This window comes from Choristoneura fumiferana, chromosome 29, assembly GCF_025370935.1.
Source record: "Choristoneura fumiferana chromosome 29, NRCan_CFum_1, whole genome shotgun sequence".
NCBI classification, from domain to species: Eukaryota; Metazoa; Arthropoda; class Insecta; order Lepidoptera; family Tortricidae; genus Choristoneura; species Choristoneura fumiferana.
This window is the reverse complement of record NC_133500.1, coordinates 6,982,457-7,002,138: the sequence shown is the minus strand read 5'-3', so window position 1 is coordinate 7,002,138 and position 19,682 is coordinate 6,982,457. Positions and strand designations below refer to the sequence as shown.

General features: G+C 36.4%; 1 protein-coding gene across 1 annotated transcript in view; it reads left to right on the top strand.

The window, feature by feature from the left end:
- Nucleotides 1-836: 836 nt before the first annotated feature.
- Nucleotides 837-19,682, top strand: part of LOC141444073 (irregular chiasm C-roughest protein-like) — a gene marked incomplete at its 5' end in the record, with an annotated part of 53,804 nt that continues 34,958 nt past the window's right edge. Inside the window, 5 exons of the mRNA XM_074109507.1 lie at nucleotides 837-1,007; nucleotides 4,818-4,909; nucleotides 9,011-9,119; nucleotides 18,886-18,964; nucleotides 19,382-19,470. Coding sequence (XP_073965608.1) covers nucleotides 837-1,007; nucleotides 4,818-4,909; nucleotides 9,011-9,119; nucleotides 18,886-18,964; nucleotides 19,382-19,470 — 540 coding nt within the window. The remainder of the gene's footprint in view (nucleotides 1,008-4,817; nucleotides 4,910-9,010; nucleotides 9,120-18,885; nucleotides 18,965-19,381; nucleotides 19,471-19,682) is intronic.

Below are 19,682 nucleotides of genomic sequence, written 5' to 3'. Positions count from 1 at the left end.
AAGGTAAATGTAGTATGATAAAAAACTCAGAATCGGCGTTTTTACATGACAAGTCTATATCTAACTTAAAGAATGTCCTTTAGGTACAATATTAATTTAATGATGCTGTATGTTAATTACAGAAATAACTAAAAACTTGGAAGTAGTTTGTTCAGACTGGAGAGAACAAGAGGCTAGGTACACTAGACTTAAAGCCTTTTAACATTTTTTTAAATCCCTATTTTACTGTGCCCAGTCTAAAAGATTATAAACACAACATCCTAATTAAATGTCTAAGGTTGCATATTATTTACATAAATTAATACTGGCTGCTTTTCCATCAGTTTTAATTTTCTACAAAAACGACAAAGCGAAACTAACAAGCACAAATTTTGAGGGTAGAAGTAGAAATCAAGTAAAATTACAATGAATATAATTTTTAAATAATTAGGGATATTTCATTATTTGCATTAAACTCGTTAGTTTAATGTAAAGCATTTAAAAAAATACAGTTGGAGTGCTTAAAGTTCTCAGTTGAATAATTAACACCTTGTATATTTGCACCTTGACCCAAAACCTGTACAGTCACTAGCACCAATATCTGGCACAACAAAGCGCGCAAAATGGGGCCGGTAGGACGTGTCAAATATTTTTGGACGCTCCGCTGTGGCAGATATTAATGCAAGTACAGCTGAAAACGACAATGATTACCTATTTAGAAATTCACACAATGCTTCAGAATGGAACAGAAATCCTGACAAAATTCTGCTTTCAGTCGCCAGTCGCCACGCATGGGGCCATCTAAACAAAAGCCTGTCCATAAATTAGGTCACAGTCACAGTTACACAATGACATAAATAACGACGTTGTTCGCAGGTGAGCCAGCCATCAGGTCACGATACGCCCGACTCACTGTGCTCGTGCCTCCCGAACCACCGAAAATCCTACAAGGCAATTTCTACTCCACCACAGAAGACAGAAACATCGTTTTGGAATGCGTCTCGATCGGAGGGAAACCCCCAGCCGAGGTGAGGATTGAAAAATTCTGGATTGGCTTACGTTGATGACATTTTTGTTGGTTCCGAATGAAATTCCGAGTAATTCTTCAACGGGATTGGGTGGATCGATAAAGGATTCTTTAGCTGTGTTGATTTGAAGGCGGCATGATATTGTGCGATTTATTTCGCTGTAGAATTTATTTTGGTAACGATCTCGTTATTTCTTGAAATATTTCATAGATTGAACACCCATCAAATACATAGCTTCTTGGAACTGTTTATACTTGTAAATTTGCAATTGGCTAGATAAAAAAACTGGTTCATTACTCTCTGATACCTTTCTGGTATTTGATATGGTTACCAGGAATTCAAGATTGTTTTTTGGAATCTTTTTGTATTTTTTATTTCAATTCCAAATTTTTACTTTTACGGTCATCCGTAAAACCTAAATTGAAAATACAAACTGAAATATAGATGCACAGAAAAACCAGAAAAATATGACCAGCACTGGGAATGGAACCCAGGTCCTCGGTATTCCGTACCGCGTGCTATACCGCTACACCACTGATGGTCAACGGTACAGACACGAATTCCCCTATGCACCTCATATCTCAGCTTGTTTGTTTCTTATTTAGCCACTTAAGCAGTGACGCTAGCGACATCTATACCGTAGCCCTCATCGAGAAACTTTCGGCACTCCATTGGAACTAACCGCTCACCCGGAGAAGAGATGTCGTTACTAAGCAATCAAATTAAGATTGCACTGCTTAAGTGGCTAAATAAGAAACAAACAAGCTGAGATATGAGGTGCATAGGGGAAATTCGTGTCTGTACCGTTGACCATCAGTGGTGTAGCGGTATAGCACGCGGTACGGAATACCGAGGACCTGGGTTCGATTCCCAGTGCTGGTCATATTTTTCTGGTTTTTCTGTGCATCTATATTTCAGTTTGTATTTTCAATTTACCAGGAATTGGTTAGAAAATGATGAAAACGCCGTAAGGATAATAAATAATATAATTGTAGCAATGTCGATGTTAAATATGAATGTAATTCAATTAAGACTGTTTCACCACTGCTTTAAGTGTCAGATAAAAGTAATGCCGTCTTTGTTTATTCGGAAAAAACAAACAGAGACTGCATCCCTGATATACATCACTTAAAGTTAGTCGACAAGTGGTGAAACAGGCCCTTAATCAATAAAACGAAACAAAAGAGGTAACGATACAAACATTTCCAATTTTACAAACGACACAAAAGAACATGTAAATAATAAAAAATAAACACAATCCCAATTTATAAACGTCATTTCTATTAACATAGCAATCAATAGAGCGGCTAACTAAACAGAATTAGCTAATGATAAGCGTACCGGCCTTAAGGCAACTCCGTAGGTATTCCATTAAATGATTGTACCTACTAATTACATTACAAGACGGGGAGAATCGATAGCGTTTGCTTGGAGTCCGAGGGACTGCTTAAGTTGGTTGTAATTAAAATACTTATTTGAATTGATTGGTAAACGTTAGGAAAAGATTATATTAAGGGGCTGTTTTACCATCCATTGATTAGTGTTAACTAACGGTTAAATGACGAACGAAATAGACGGAGACGGCATCACATTTAATCGTCAGTTAAAACTAATCAATGGATGGTGAAACAACCCCTGAAGTATCTACTTATATTAACCTAGCATTGGTGGGATACGGTGGCATTACATAGATAATTTGGAAATAATAGACGTTTCTTTTTACCCAAAGAAGGAGGGTTATGTGTAAACAGCTCTCGTTCCCGACAACTCCCAAATCGTCGTTCCCATTCTACCATTATAAATCTTTTCGTCTCACCGGACCCGTAGCATCGCTACATCGTTTCCAATTTTAAGCCTTAATTGTACAGGGTCTCTTGGGTCACATACCATTCACTCCAACGGATTAGGCAAATAGAATTCAGGCTGACACCCTGTATAAAATAAATTGTTTATGTAAACAGACGGAATTTCTTTGAAGTATTCCAAAAGATGCTTATCTCCAGAAATCCCATAGGCAAATACTTCAAGGGTATTTTGTTTGAAATCATTCCAATGATTACATTTTCGTGCCCAGAATGGTCAAAATAAGGAAGGTTTTTGTGCAATTCGTTTTTGGGTGTTTTATTGTACGCGTAATCCATAGATCTGCCAGTCGATTTAAAATTCGGGATTTTGCTAAATTCGCACGATAATCTCCAATATACTAGCCGTTATCCGCGACTCCCTCCGCGCAAAATTTGTTTATCTCTATCTCGCGAGAACTATGTAATTTTCCTAGATAAAAACTATCCTATGTCCTTCCCGGAACTTAGACTGTCTGTATACCAAATTTCACCCAAATCAGTTCAGCGGTTTAGACGTGATGAAGTAAAAAACAAACAAACATACTTACAAACTTTCGCATTATATCAGGACTAGCCGCTACCCGCGACTCCGTCCGCGTAAATTTCTGTTTTCACTATCCCGCGGGAACTATGCAATTTTTCGGGATAAAAACTATCCTATGTCCTTCCCCGGGACTTAAACTATCTGTATACCGAATTTCATCAAAGTCGGTTCAGTGGTTTAGACGTGATGAAGTAACAAACAAACAGACTTACAAACTTTCGCATTTATAATATTAGTGGGAAATACCTAACAAACTTATTTAGGTTTAGCTTTTTGCAGATTCTTCTATACCTCTACCTGTATGAAAAAACACCGTTTATTCTAAAAATATTACATTGCATCTTCCTCCCCGTAGGGTGGACGTGCTGTGCATTATTGATGCATAAATTTTTACGATAATGTAGCGTTTCCTGATAACCCTAAAAGTATTTAGATCGTAAAATTTTCCCCATATAATTCCCCCATGTCGAATAAATTACACTACGAATCAATGAACTACCTGCTGTACTGTGGCACCGTAGCTCTGGACTATAAACAAGTGGACCGATTTGAATGCGATTTTTTTTAATTGAAAGCAGGTTTTCTAGCGATGGTTCTTAGACATGGTTTTTATATTTGAAATCATGACATGTTTCATCAGAATCGGTTTAGCCGTTTTTGAGATATTGAACTTTGAAGTGACAAAGTCGGGGGTTTTCCAACTTTTTGTTGGTTAGTTTATTTTATGACGACTGTCTTGAAGAAGTAGTGAGGTACGTGGTTTCCCCCAGGGGACCATACCGCAGTGCTGGAGTCCCTAGTCTTAATTGGCAACAGATCCTACGCACGGTTCTACTCACTTATTCCGCTGGCTCTGCGACTCGAAGTGGATCTTGACCTCCGATACCATTTGACGCCAAAGCGCCATCTTGTGCGATCTCCTTCCAATTTTCTGCGTGTAGGGCACGGAAGTAACCAGTGATACTTACGGCGACCAACCAAAAATTCCAAAATTATTTATTTTCAACTTTTGTTTTAAAACTAGTGTTGAATCCTTCTTTTAAGTGAACCACTTGTATTAGGAGGAATTCGCTCTTTCATACAAGTTTTTCCAAAGTCAAAAATAATAGCTAATAACTAATGAGTAGCGCTCTGCCACCCCATGTAGGCCCTCTTCGCCGGTCTTCTAACCGACATCCTTTCGAAGTATCCGAGCCAGCGGAGTCTAGCAGATTTGATCACTCCGATGATATTAAAGAAAGAAAGAAAGAAAATACATTTATTCACAACACAAGACAACAATATTATTAGGTACAAAAGATATTAGCCTCAGACGATACTTAGAGTCTCTCAAATACTTTCTCATCAATCTGAACCTCATTGTGATGATAACCATTACATTATGCATCAATGTGGCAAACTATAATGTACATATGTTTACAGATAACATGGGTGGACAGTAACGCTGGCGTGTTGACGCAGGGCGTGACTTACACTGTCGAGCCGTTATCGGATGGACAGAGGTTCACAGCCAGGTGGGTTCTAAACCAAAGTCAAACTACCCAAAATAAAATAGGGTCTACGTCAGTTTGATGGTAAAACGAAAATACTACTACTATTTATGAAGTCGCAGTACAAGTTAAAACTGTTATTAGTTTGTATATACTGTATGTGTTGTATATCGTCGCTACATTGAAAAAATCTCGTATTTCAAATCAATACGTCAACAAAATTGACTCAAGAAATTATGTTCATAAAGTTCACTCAGTGATAGTAGGGGAGCCCAAGAGGGGATTTCGGATTTACTAAAGCGCGACAGATTAATATACAGGGGGATACCTTGTACCCGGTTAAGTCCTTCCACCAACTATGAGCCCCATATACATGGCCGCCCGTCAAGGATAAAGATCAGATTAGTAAAAAAAAATGCATCATCTGAAATTCCCGAGCGCGTCAGATTAGGTAGGATGAGTTAGTTACATACTAAAACGTGTGTATTCTACTAATCTGACAATTTGAGAGTGACGTAAAGAAGGGTAGGGCTACAAAGTTGTAAAAAAAAAACGTCATCTCGACATTCTCGAGCGTGGTTAATTTTTTTTTTATTTTGAATGGAATAATTCAAGAATTACGAAAAATATATAATCTGACGGTTTCCACAAGCCGAAATAACAAACATTCATCGATAAAGTTTATTGCGTGCAGCTACGTGATGCCTATATTCCCCTCTCCGCGTTTCTATTCCTCTCTCACTCTTACTCTATCTATTACTCTCTCACTCCGTCCCCACTCTGGTTTCTGTTGCCGTGACGCCATCACAGCTGATCACACAGACTCGTTCGTGGCATGATATTGTTTACAACGTATTTCCAACGTTTTTGCCCCTTGGAGTGGCAAGCGTCCGGGTCCCGGCACACCCTTGTTTGGCAGGCGACCGGCTCCCGGCACGCTGTCAAAAACCCTTGAGTGGCAAGCGACCGGCTCCCGGTCGATGGCGGGTGTCGTATTTCACTAACAAATATAAACTGGTAGACCTATATCTCGCTTGCTTATTCTTGCAGAATGCGTTCATAAATAGACAAGGATGGCATTTATTAACGGCCGCGACAACACTACGGAAGAAATTTCGTTCTTATTGTTTACTCAAGTTTCACTGTGTGGCCTGAATCTCCAACCAACAATTCAACTGTATTGAAAACTCTAGAATTGAGTCAGGATATTGCAAATGAATGTCAAGCTCCCTATATCCAGATCACCTATGATCTGGATACGCAATCTGAGGACGGAATAGAGTCAGAGGAAGAAGATGATTCTACCGATAAAGATGATAATTGAGAAAAAATACTCAAAAAAAAATATTTTTTTATAATTATTTTTTTATAAATACAGTATTCTACTTAAAAAAACATACACTTTTTTATTTGCATGCTATTTCCTGAGCTTTTCAATAAATTAAGTGCAATGATTTAAAAAAATAAGAAAAAAAAAATTTTTAATTGTCAGATTAGGCGAATCCCTCCAGATAATCGTCAGATTATGAGACAGCACGTCTAGGGCATGAAGATGAACCATATATATCTTAATCTGACGCGCTTGAGGATTTCCAAAATGGCGATTTTTTATGCACATTCTAATAATGGCTACGACTTTGCGTCACATCCAAATCGTCAGATTATTATATAAGAGCCTTTTTTTAGGATCTCTTAACATCCCCTTAGAAAATCTGACGCGCTCGATTAAATTTTTTTTTTTCATTTTTCAACCCTTACGTACGACCCCCCATCATGGAAACAATCAGATTAACATACGTACATTTTTTAAAATACGTAGGACATGGATGATATCAATATCTGACGCGCTCGAGTATGTCCATGCAACAGTTTTTTTTTACATTTTTTGAAAATCTATAACAATTCCCCCCACCGATGAAAAGGTATATATTATATGACATTTTTTCTTCTTATGATCTAAGCTTCGCAACCAATAGGTCTCTATGACGCTCGAGTAAATCCCGATTTAGCATCGTGGGCTTCCCTACTATGATGATCGATTTTGAGATACGGGCTTTTTTCAGTCACTGAAAAAAAAAAGATTTGCTAACTAATGTTAGAAAACAAAAAATTGTTGCTGGTTGAGTGACTACAAAACTAAGGCTTACTAGTAGCTAAAAGTTAGATGATGTATTACAAAATCAGTTTTGCAATGAAATAGTAAATTATGGCTAAACGTAAAGTAGCCAAACTAGTTCAGCTATTCTTTTTTTTTCAGTGCAGTGACGATATTTATGTAGCATTCTTGTGTTTACAAATATATTTTTTTACTTTTATTTTACTTTTACTAATAAATATAATTCTTTTTAACAATCCTTATCCAAAAATAGTTTTTTTACTACATAACACAATGCAAATACTTTTCATTCCATTAAAACCCAGATAAAAACACGGACGTATTTTTAATATCTTTTTACCGATGAAACCAAGTGGCCTTCATTTTCTTCTGGTTAGTATAAATTTACAATTTATTCAAACGTGATTTGAGCATTTAATAAACATTCTATTTAGTAGCTGATTTTTATGGCAAATTCTTGCAAAATAATCTATATTACAAAATTGTATTTACACGCTGTACCATTTCTGTGCTCTTACTGAGTTCACGTTTGATTCTATACTAATCCATTTTAAAAACTTATGTCTAGATTTCAATGAAACTATAGTTAGAATTTGATTTTGTAAAATTACTGGTTAACATGCAAGATTCAATTTTCAATCGATCCGAAAATAAATTTATAGTTAAAAGACTTTAATAACTACTAGGTATTGATTGGAACCAGTGGTAGAAAATATACTTAAAAAGATCTGAAGTTCGATTTAACAAAATACTAAATAAAATTGATTTTTGGAGAGTATTTCAACTAAAAATTTTGTTACTTTTACGGTCATCACGTAAAATCCATAATATCGAAAATATATACTGAAACATAGATGCACAGAAAAACCAGAAAAAGAGACTAGCGCTGGGAATCGAACCCAGGTCCTCAGCATTCCGTGCTGTTTGCTATTGCTATACTGGACAACACCACTACCACTGGACAAGACTACAGTGAAATACTGGTGTTTAAATCATCATAAATTTCAGATTAAATCGTTTGATGGAAAATTAATTATTTTGTGGTAAAGACGCTGCTTTGCTATTTTGGGGGTGCACTCTCAGGAAAAACAAAGAAAAATGTTTTATATAATTTATTGAATCAGGCGTTACTTTGCGGAGGTCCATATCAATGAACTAAAATAATTTCCTTGCTCACCGCGACCTTACGATAGCTAAGCTTATGCAAAATATGCGTGTTCATGCAGTTCCTCCACCTCCACACTGTAAGAACACACACAAATCACACAAACCATCTATCACCACCACCACACTACACTGACGCGTTTCGAACTCAAACAGAGCTCATCTTCAGAGTGACACAACCGTACACCATGCTACCAGTTGTTAGGTCAGTTGTTGTGGTCTAACAACTGGTAGCATGGTGTACGGTTTTGTCACTCTGAAGATGAGCTCTGTTTGAGTTCGAAACGCGTCAGTGTAGTGTGGTGGTGGTGATAGATGGTTTGTGTGATTTGTGTGTGTTCTTACAGTGTGGAGGTGGAGGAACTGCATGAACACGCATATTTGCATAAGCTTAGCTATCGTAAGGTCGCGGGTGAGCAAGGAAATTATTTTAGTTCATTGAAAATGTTTTATGTATTTTCCCCTAAAATAACAAAATGAGGGTTCGCTTCGGTAGGAAGAATTTTGCAAAGTAACCTTGCACTTGTCTCTGCCAGTTGCTTTTAAATTTATTGCCGTCACGTTTCCTCAGTGTAGGCGCGTCATATTAAATTGAATTAAACTGAATAAGTGATTGTAGTTGAGGCTTTTTGAAAGGAGAAATTAAAAATATGACATAACTATGATACCTTTTGGCAAAAAAATTTAAGCTCGACTCGTTTTACAAGTTTCAGGCGCAAAAGTTGGAATAAGAAATGATCAATTAATTCTAACGGAAACAGGGAAACCTTCCTTTTAAAGTTTACAGTCCTTCTCGTTTTTCTTTGTATAATTTGAAGATTAATAAGAAATATGTTTTCTCACAGATCAATAATAAAGATGTCACCAAAGCAAGAGCACCACAATCAAACGTTCACGTGCCAAGCGCAGAACACCGCCGACCGGGCGTACCGAGCAGCTAGCATTCAAATTGAGGTAAGAAAATTACTAATACAACTAAAGAAAGTCTGGTTTTAGAATGATCCTGGCTTCGGTTTTGGCGAATTTCTTCTTTAAATATGAGTTTTTGAGTACGAGAAAAAATCTGTCAAAGCAAGCTTTGAGTTCTAGAACTGAAAGCGAAACTGGGTTTTGCGCGACATTTAAAAATAGGTAATCGGCATCGTGTAGTAATCCCGAATACTGCAAAAAAAAATCATCTGCTTTGTCGATGCAACATTATCTCATTTTAGCTAAATAGAATAGATTCTAGTGGCGTGGCGTCGTAACAACTCGTTTCTTACCGGGTTGCTTAAATTGTTTACTTGACATACCTAACCTACACTATACCTACGAGGAGTTGCATCCAAAGACCTTAAACACGCTTCTACATATGACTTCCCGGGTTGATTAAGTTGCAAAAATATTCGGGTTATACCACTGAAGATACTCATATTTTTTTTGCCATTATAAATATAATTGGCGATATAATTTTCAAAAATAGCTGTTTTTAACACAGTGACATATGTACAAAACCTAAAATGAATGCTAGTTTAAAAAATACACTGGAATCGCAAGTTCAATTTCGTTCGTTCAATTTCAGTTATAGATGTTAGTTTCGGGCAGATACTAAATAATCTAGAATACGAAAAAGTCAAGCAAGACGCCTTAACTATGATGACAGCAAAACCTTAAGAACCTTCTCGTCTAAAACAGCTTGTCACAAATGATACGCAAATCAAATTTTGTAATAATTTAGTATATCAAAGACCAGTCGAGGATGATGCTAATGCCAAATAAATATTCAGATTTGAAATCAAAGTCTAAGTGAAATATTTTGACCCAAAAATGGATACTGAGTCCATTAGGGCTAAATTATTTCATGAATATGCTAAAGGCACTCGTATTTCGAGAGATGGACTGTTATTTATCGATCTTAGAGCTTAGGTTTGAACGTTCAAATCTACGGCATTAGGAATGTATCTAGCAGAGCATCTGGTGTTGCAGGTGTCTATGGCGGTGGTGATCTCTTACCATCAGGAGACCCACTTGCTCGTTCGCCATCCAATAGAATAAAAAAAAAAAAAAAATCAATATTGAGATAGTTTTACAGTAAAATAAATGCCTATGTCTTTTTTACTAAATATTTGTTTACAAAATTAATTCGTAGATGTTGTTATTTAGAGCAATCCGTTAAGTCTGTTGTGTAAAAAGATAGATGTAAAATATTGCCAAAAAATGGATACACCAAAAACGTAACTTTATCTTGAGAAATTATAAACGTTTTTTGCTGGAAACCGTGTACGGTTGTCGTAAATTTTTGATTTCATAATTTTTTGCTTTTTTCGCATTTTAAATTATAAATTCTATAGGTATTAAATTTAATATTTTTACACAGGTATTCATTTAAACTATAAAAGTACGCGCACCAAATTATTTTGAATTGTGCATCATTTAGTGCGTTTATATGCTTTAGCAATGTTTAAAACTATTTATTGCTTATATCAAATTTAATTTATACTGTAATCATAGATGGCTCATTTGACATTGCAAATTCAGTTAAATTTTCTTGTTGAATGGTCATTATGTTATGTTTATTAAAAAATAAATCTGTTTTATTACCCTTTACGCGAATATTCAGTCAAACTTATTGCAATTAATTTTGCAATATATTTTTTGGTGAGCAAATCCACTCCCCCAAACTTTACTTTTAGACCAAACTGCACGCATAGTGAAAAACATTGCCCGCAGTAAACAGAGCGATGTTTTGTTGTCTACTTACTTATTCCAGCCGCGTTTCCTTGCCCTTTCTTGCTGGGGCTTTTTTCCACTACCAAGGTCTAGGAGGTATGAAAGATAGAATGGAGTATTATTTTTTGCTGCCAAAAAGTTATGTTGTAGTGGTTGTACTCCGAAGCATTATTATGAACATTCTCTTTCTTAATATGTACTAATTCATCAACATCATCTCCGTTACATAATCTCTGTTACTACTTCTCACTATATACATCTTGTATTCCACTTCTCACTATAGGCTTGTTCTTAGTTTTAAAGAGCTTGGGTGAGGGGTTGGGTAGGACTTGCTCTGCACCGCATAGTTGCCCCATCTAAACAATCAAGCCTCATTAGTCGTTACTCGCATTATAACGCTTTATACTCCTAACCGGCATTGGATGCAATCGACGATTTATTGTATTTCATCATCATAATCATCTTATCCTACTTCTACTGGGCACAGGTCTCCTCTCAGAATGAAAGGGGAATGCGGATTGAGAATTTCACACATAGGTTAAGTCACCAGCACCAATATCTGACACAACAAGCGTGCATATGTAAATATCTGATATGACTCTATTTCTACGGCCGGAAGGACGTGTCAGATACTTTTGCAAGCTCCCCTGTGGCAGATATTAATACTGGTGACTGTACCATTGAATTGCACTTAAGCGAAGCCGAATTCTAATTATTATTTTTGTAGAACGTTCTCACAGTTTTCTATCGATTTTTATAGCAGTATTTTAAGTGATCCATCATTATTTTTATTAGTCGCAAAATTAACGATGGTCATTAAGTTTTATTATATTCCGGAAATCCTTATCCGTTTACGGTTATCCTGGTTTTGTTACGTGAGATTGTTTGCAAATATAGGTTTATTTTAGAACAAAATAATATCTTGTTGAAAAAGTCTTTCTTTGTGAAACAAATTTCGACGAAAATAACATTAAACATACATACACACAAAATGAATAATTAGCAAACAACTCTATCCATAATAAGTATAACAATTAATTACACAGAGTGTTTTAAACTTCTTATGAAATATGTCAATAGCTCATTGTGTTAATTTAATGGAATGCAACTCTAAATTCAGGGTGGATTTCCACGGAAATTTTTGGGGTAGAAAATTTTGAATAAAATTTTTATGTACATAACCAGAAGTCAGGAATGAGACATACCTAGGCTATTTTTCCGAAATTTCAATTGCTACGTTTAGATGTATGAAATTCGGTGCGGATTTTTTATGCAATGCTAATGAAATTCACGATGTAAATTATTGTGACTTCCACTAATTTTTTCGCAAAATCCCGGAATTTCAATTTGATTACTAGACGTAGGTTTGCACGTGCGAAGATTAATAGTAAAAATATACGAACTCTAGATTTTATTTATTTATTACACATTACCCGCGACTCCGTCCGCGTGGAATTCGGTTATCGCTATCCCGCGGAAAATATGAAATTTTCCGGGATAAAAACTATCCTATGTCCTTTCCTGGGACTTAAACTATCTGTATACCGAATTTCATCAAAATCGGTTCAGTGGTTTAGACATGATGAAGTAACAAACCAACAGACTTACAAACTTTCGCATTTATAATATTAGTGGGAAATACCTAATCCAAATCATTTCATACCTCTTCGTTGGCAATCGTAAGGCACCCCCATACCGAGCACTTATAAAATATTGAGATGAAACCTCTACGCAGGTCAACACAACATCGATGAACTCTAACCCGAAGGAATAGATTTCAAAATCGATTGCACTTATAACCTCACGAAGAAACTCTACAGGTCAAAATTGCCAAGCACTCTAAGACCCTCAAACTAAGGTTGAAAATAGAGCTCTTTTTATAAGTACGAAGGCTCAATATATATGTTGAATTTGCTGCATATGATGAAAATTCCCTTCCCCTTTTTTACACTAGATAGGAAAGTGGGTTTATGAATAAAATGTTCGTGTTTATTTATTTGTTTGCATTTCATATGCAGTTTGTGATATGAGAAGTGAAATTTGCTTAGGACACGACTGATTCTTACAAAGGGTGTTGGTTAATAAAATAGAGTGTTGATCGATATATTTGTTCAAATATTATTTTAGACAGTGTTTTCTTTCCAAGTTTCTTTCATTTCCGAGTGATTGACTTTATTGCTTGACTTGTTTTTGTTTTTATGAAAAGTTTTGAATATTTTTATTGCATTATGCTTAGAATTGTTTTAACCTTACCTTTCTTTTATGTTTGTTAAAGTGTCTTGTAAGAATGCAACGAATTCTTATAGTTTTGTCATATCCGTCCGTCCGTGGCTTAGCTTAGAGTTTGTGCTAAAAAACAATAATTTGGCATGAGTATAGTCAATTTATGAACAAACTATGATTTTGGGGGTGCTTCCTACAGTGAGTGTGTTTTTTTCTCTCGTTCAAACCCCTAGTGTGAGATATAGTGAGGTAGGTCTTTTAAAATCGTTATAGGTTGTGATAGACCGTTTTTTGATTACGGATTCCGTTTGCAAAATATTAAGCTTTAAAATGAAAATTTTATTAGAGGAAAGTATCCTATTATATGTTTTATAAGGAATTTTAAAGGAAAACTATCACAGCTAACAAGCTAACGAGTAATAGTCGAACAAAACTTAATATTGAACATTTGCCATTAATACGGAACCCTAGTGCGTGGCCCGACACGCATTTGGCCGGTTTATCATCTACAGATTAAATTTTCTACTTATGTTATTAAGAAATCTATTAGTATGGTCAAGGACTTTAATTCATGAGCCACCATAGAATCTTTTCAAAGGAAAAGTCATTACGATTTTCCTTATTAATTAATGCGATGTCACTCACTATGACGTTTACTGTGAAATGGTTCGATGGTGGCCCGTGAATTAAATTCCTTGACCGTACACTTTTATAAATAATAATTTGCAATATATTAATCATCATGTCAGCCGAAAGACGTCCACTGCTGGACATAGGCCTCCCCCAAGGCTCTCCACTCAGACCGGTCTTGTCTTGGGCTTTCCGCATCCAACGCGATCCCGCGATGTTTACCAGGTCGTCGCTCCATCTTGTTGGAGGCCTACCGACAGTTTGTCTCCCGGTCCACGGGCGCCATTCGAGAACCTTCTGATCCCATTGGCCATCAGTCCAGCGAGCAATGTGCCCCGCCCACTGCCACTTCAGTTTCGCAATTCTTCGGGCTATGTCGGTAACCGTAGTTCTACTGCGGAAATCATCATTTTTGATTCTATCCCGCAGAGAAACCCCGAACATAGACCTCTCCATAGCCCTTTGAATGTATTAATATTACAATACAATTAGTATAGACCATATATAACCCTGTTACGTATTTTTTTATATCAATTTATGAATGTAACTTCTAATTGGAAATGTTCTTCTGATGCACAACAAAATAAAACTGAAACGTCAAATTGTACCTATTATTTTTATCTCAAATAAAAACAGACGTAATATTGAACCCGAACTCACCAAAGCAATCTCTTTCACAACAATTGTCAATTTTCTAATCGAACATAAAAATAGCGATACGCTTTTAATCGAAAAAGACATTTTATAGCAGGTATATCGCATAAAGTAATATTATGACAAACAGAACGTTGGACAGTTGACATAAAATAAACATTACGGCCTCGATCAATGGGAGCCGCGTGGTTATAAAAATTATTGTCGACCAAAAGAGACTGTTAAAAGAGAATTACTATTCCCCACACGGCGTTAGCCGGTGCGGAGGTGGCTTGGAAAATGTCTCTATTAAACATTATCTTTAGAAACAGCCTGTGGCAACGTAGCTCTTAAACCGGTGAACCGATTTGAATGCGGTTTTTTTATTTGAAAGCAGGTTTTCTAGCGAAGGTTCTTAGACATGTTTTATCGAAAATGGTTTAGCCGTTTTTGAGATATTCATTTTTGAAGTGACAATGTCGGGGTTTTGTTTTTAGGTTCGGTTATGTCACAAAACGTTTTTGTCTCAAATACCCTTGTTACTCTGTACTATTAGGAGCTGTTTCACCATCCATTGGTTAGTGTTAACTGATGGTTAAATGTGATGCCGTCTCCGTCTATTCAAACAAAACATATAGAGACGGCATCACATTTAACCGTCAGTTAACACTTACAAATAGATGGTGAAACAGCACCTTAATCTCGTTTACTAACAAAGCATAGTTAATAACGTTATTAATTAGTGACATAATTTTCTCAGCCAAGATTGTATTTCACCGCCCCAACTTTAACCCTAACAACTTGCTAAACTGAATTGCGAAAACACTTGGCTTGCTGCATTAACTAGCTTAAAACAGTCTGCAAATACTTTCATGCACGAAAATGAAGAAGTCTTTAGGATGCACTTTATAACTGCAGTGACAAAACATTATTAAATGTCATTTTGTTTTTATTACCACACTTGACATTTTTTTTAACTAAAACATTTATTTTGCTCACGCGCGACCTTATGACCACTACGTTTATGCAATAAACGTGTGTTCATGCAGCTTCGCCACCTCCACACTGTAAGAACACACACAAATCACACAAACCCATCTATCACTACCACCACACTACCTCACGCGTTTTGAACTCAACCAGAGCTCATCTTCAGAGCAACACAACCGTTCACTATGCTACCAGATGTTAGATTTAAGATTATTTATCAACTAACTTCAAAAAAGGAGGTTCTCAATTCGACTTTTTTTTGTCTGTGTTTGTTACGCGATAACTCCGCTAATTGTGGGCCGAATTTCAAAATTATTTTTTTGTTCGAAGGGACATACTTCCGAAGTGGTCCCATTGACACCAAGTCAGGATCTGATGATGGGATCTTAGAGAAATCGAGGGCAACGCTCGAATTTTTAAGGCCCACCTATAGCGATTTTGGCATTTTTAACACCAAGTCAAGTCAAACATTAAGAAAGTATCATTTGGTGACATAAAGAAGACCGTAGGTACGGGTACTGTGTTATAAAATAATATAACTATGCCGTGTTTGAGCTTAATAGAATCGTAGTGAGATGCACTTTGGCTACAAATTACAAACTACCACGAAAAAAAAATTTTTTTAACAAAAAATGGAACCGACTTCAAACTAGTAGAAAATTATTTTCAAGGTTTTTGAAGTCGGTTTCATTTTTGTTCGTGTTCTTGTTCGGTAATTATTCGTGATAACCTAGTGGTTTGAGCTATGGCCTCTTAAGCCGATCATCATGTGTCCAGGCTCGAAATAGTAGATTGGACAACAAGAGCATAAAACGACCCATTTTGCCCAAGACGTTCATCCGAGCCAGTACGTCGACATACACGGATAGACACGTCGAGGGGAAAATGGGTTTAATGCTCGAGTTTTACACTCTGCTTTTCACTTAGATTGCGGGGAAATGAAATAGCAACAGTACCTTTTATTTTTTATGCATTATTATAGTAAATATTTTATTTTATTTTATTAATTAATTATGATTGATTTGATTCATTTTTAGTTTGTTCTTTTTAAGTTGGCTTTCATCATCATCATCATCTCAACCGTAGGACGTCCACTGTTGGACATAGGCCTCCCCCATAGATTTCCAGTTGGTTTGGTTTAAAGCGGCTTGCATCCACCGTGAACCCGCGGCTCGACCAAGTCATCCGTCCATCTCGTTGGTGGACGTCCTGCGCTGCGCTGGAAATGTAATGCAACTTGCACGAACTAATATTTCTTTCCGAGTACGCTTCGGGACTATCCAGTAATCTTATATATTTTCTGGTCTTTATGGGGCCCAGTATCTTTATCATGTATTTTTCGGGGCCCGTAAAATAACAACCCTTTTTACTTCCAACCCAATTACTTTTTACGATCAGACGGCCAACGATATTGCTATGGTCGCCATTCGTATACTACACTGTTGTGTGACCGTTTTTATTTTATATCTTTTTATATAAAACGTCTTAATAGAGCGTATGAATGTTCATTGGTTTTGCTGAGTTATGGGGTTTTATTGATGAGATTTAATGATTTGGATTGACCTGGTTAGTATTATTGTTGTTTTGTAAATAAATATGCATTATGCCGCACTGGGCCCGCGTGGGAACTACGGCCCAAGCCCTCTTGTTCTGAGAGGAGGCCTGTGCCCAGCAGTGGGACGTATATATTTTACTGGATGGCAAACGAGCAAGTGGGTCTCCTGATGGTAAGAGATCACCACCGCCCATAGACACTGCAACACCAGGGGGATTGCAGATGCGTTGCCAACCTAGAGGCCTAGGATGGGATACCTCAAGTGCCAGTAATTTCATAGGCTGTCTTACTCTCCACGCCGAAACACAACAGTGCAAGCACTACTGCTTCACGGCAGGATTAGCGAGCAAGATGGTGGTAGTAATCCGGGCGGACCTTGCACAAGGTCCTACCACCTGCAAAAGCTATATAGGCTGGGATGATGATGATGATGATGCAATATGTAGCTTTAGTATACAGCGGATGTCTCTGACCCTATGGTTCCATTTTACTCGCAATGATGAGCTGCTTTTGTTTTGCAAACAGCAAAGCCTAATATTTTGTGAACAGATGTTTAAATCAAAAAACGGCCAAGTGCGAGTCGGACTCGCGCACGAAGGTTTCCGTACCATTATCTATACAACATTTAGGCATTAGCAAAAAAAACACGTTTGTTGTACACGTGCCCCCGTTGAATATTTATTTAATTTTAATTTTATTATTTATTTTTGAAGTGAATATGCGACTCAATATTCTATGAATATTTCAAACGTGTACTTGTTGCCGTTATTAATATTGAGCAAAAAACGGCAAAATAATCACTTTTGTTATATGGGAGCATTGGGAGGCTCCTTAAATATTTATTTTATTCAATTTTTAGTATTTGTTGTTATAGCGGCAACAGAAATACACAATCTGTGAAAATTTCGTCTGTCTAGCTATCACGGTTCATGGGGTACAGCCTGGTGACAGACGGACAAACAGACGGACGGACGGACAGCGGGACAGGTGAAACTAAATAAAAGCTTGTAAAAAGACGAACACTACGATAGTATACATCCTTTTATAACAAAGGCTTAAATGCCAATATATCACTTTGCGGGCCACTATTAGAATGCCAACTAACACACCCATATATCGTCTAATAATTTTCACACGCTCTTATCTCTTAATCTCGCGTCATCGCACTTTCAACCCTACTGAAAACCAATAGAGTTAAAAATCTGAGCGAATGTGAAAATCTAACATGGCTTTCTGAAAATTTCTTCATTGCGTTCAACAGTTTAGTTCGTTTGGCTTTTCCGTTTTAATTTATGGGCCGTTTTTTCAGGTTTTAGTTCCGTTTGTACTTGTTTGCGTGTGAAATATACGGTAAAAATTGAAATTAGTTTTGCTACAATGAAAGGTAGCCTATTTTTTCCCAATTTTAGAAAAAAAAATTGTTGCTTCTTATCATGATTGTAGTGATAATTGCAAAAAATCGCAATGGCCTATTAATTTGACGTTTTGGTCTCTCAAGCATATAGGATCGTGATTTCAAACCCGGCCTCGCATCTTTGAATTTTTCGAAATTCATGAGTGAAATTAACTTTAAAACTTACCATGAGCACGGTGAAGTTAAACATCAAAAAAAACTTGCTTCCAATCCACACTGGGTCCGCGTGGGAACTACAACCCCAAGCTTTCTAATTGTGAGAGGAAGCCTGTGTCCAGCAGTGAAACTTATTCGCATCTTTGAATTTTCGAAATTCATGAGTGAAATTATAAATTAACTTTAAAACTTACCATGAGCACGGTGAAGTTAAACATCAAAAAAAAACTTGCTTCCAATCCACACTGGGTCCGCGTGGGAACTACAACCCCAAGCTTTCTAATTGTGAGAGGAAGCCTGTGTCCAGCAGTGAAACTTATATTTATCCGAGATAATGATGAAGACAGTGAAACGCAACCTATTTTCCCAATTTTAATTTACTACCTACTACTATTAGTTTTTGTCAACAGGTAAAATACGCGCCTAAAGTGAAAATTGGAATAAAATCAGGCATGAAGAGGATACCAGAAGGAACTGATGTTATAGTTGGTAAGAATGATGTAGATAAAATAAAACATAATGCTGATAACCTAGCAGAAACTTAACAGGCATTACAATCTATAGTAAAGCAAAAAGCCAAATCAAAGGTGCTGTAAAAGTTAGCTGGAAAATATCCAATGAGAAGACAGATCTTATGAAAGTTAATATTGATAAGATTTGTAAAGTGCCGTAAGAATGATGTAGATAAAATAAAACATAATGCTGATAACCTAGCAGAAACTTAACAGGCATTACAATCTATAGTAAAGCAAAAAGCCAAATCAAAGGTGCTGTAAAAGTTAGCTGGAAAATATCCAATGAGAAGACAGATCTTATGAAAGTTAATATTGATAAGATTTGTAAAGTACCTATATTTAATCAGTTGAGTAATAATTAATTTTCTTAATTCGTTTGCTTTGTTTTTAGTGTGTCAGGCAGAAGCAAATCCAACGAATCTGACGTTCAAGTGGTATATAGACGAGCATTTGGTTGTTGGAAATCACACGACTGAGTTGGTAAGTATTTTCAAATATCTAATAAAATATCTGTTAAATTGAGATCAGCTGGAACAGTTTTTGGTGTAGGTACTTTAATATATTGGATCATTCATGCAAACTTCAACTTTATGGTTATAAAACATTTTAACTACGTCTGTGGGTTTTTTTTTTTCATTTTTATCTTCAACCGCATCAATGTGTTTTGCAGTATCAGTGAGAGTTTAATTTGG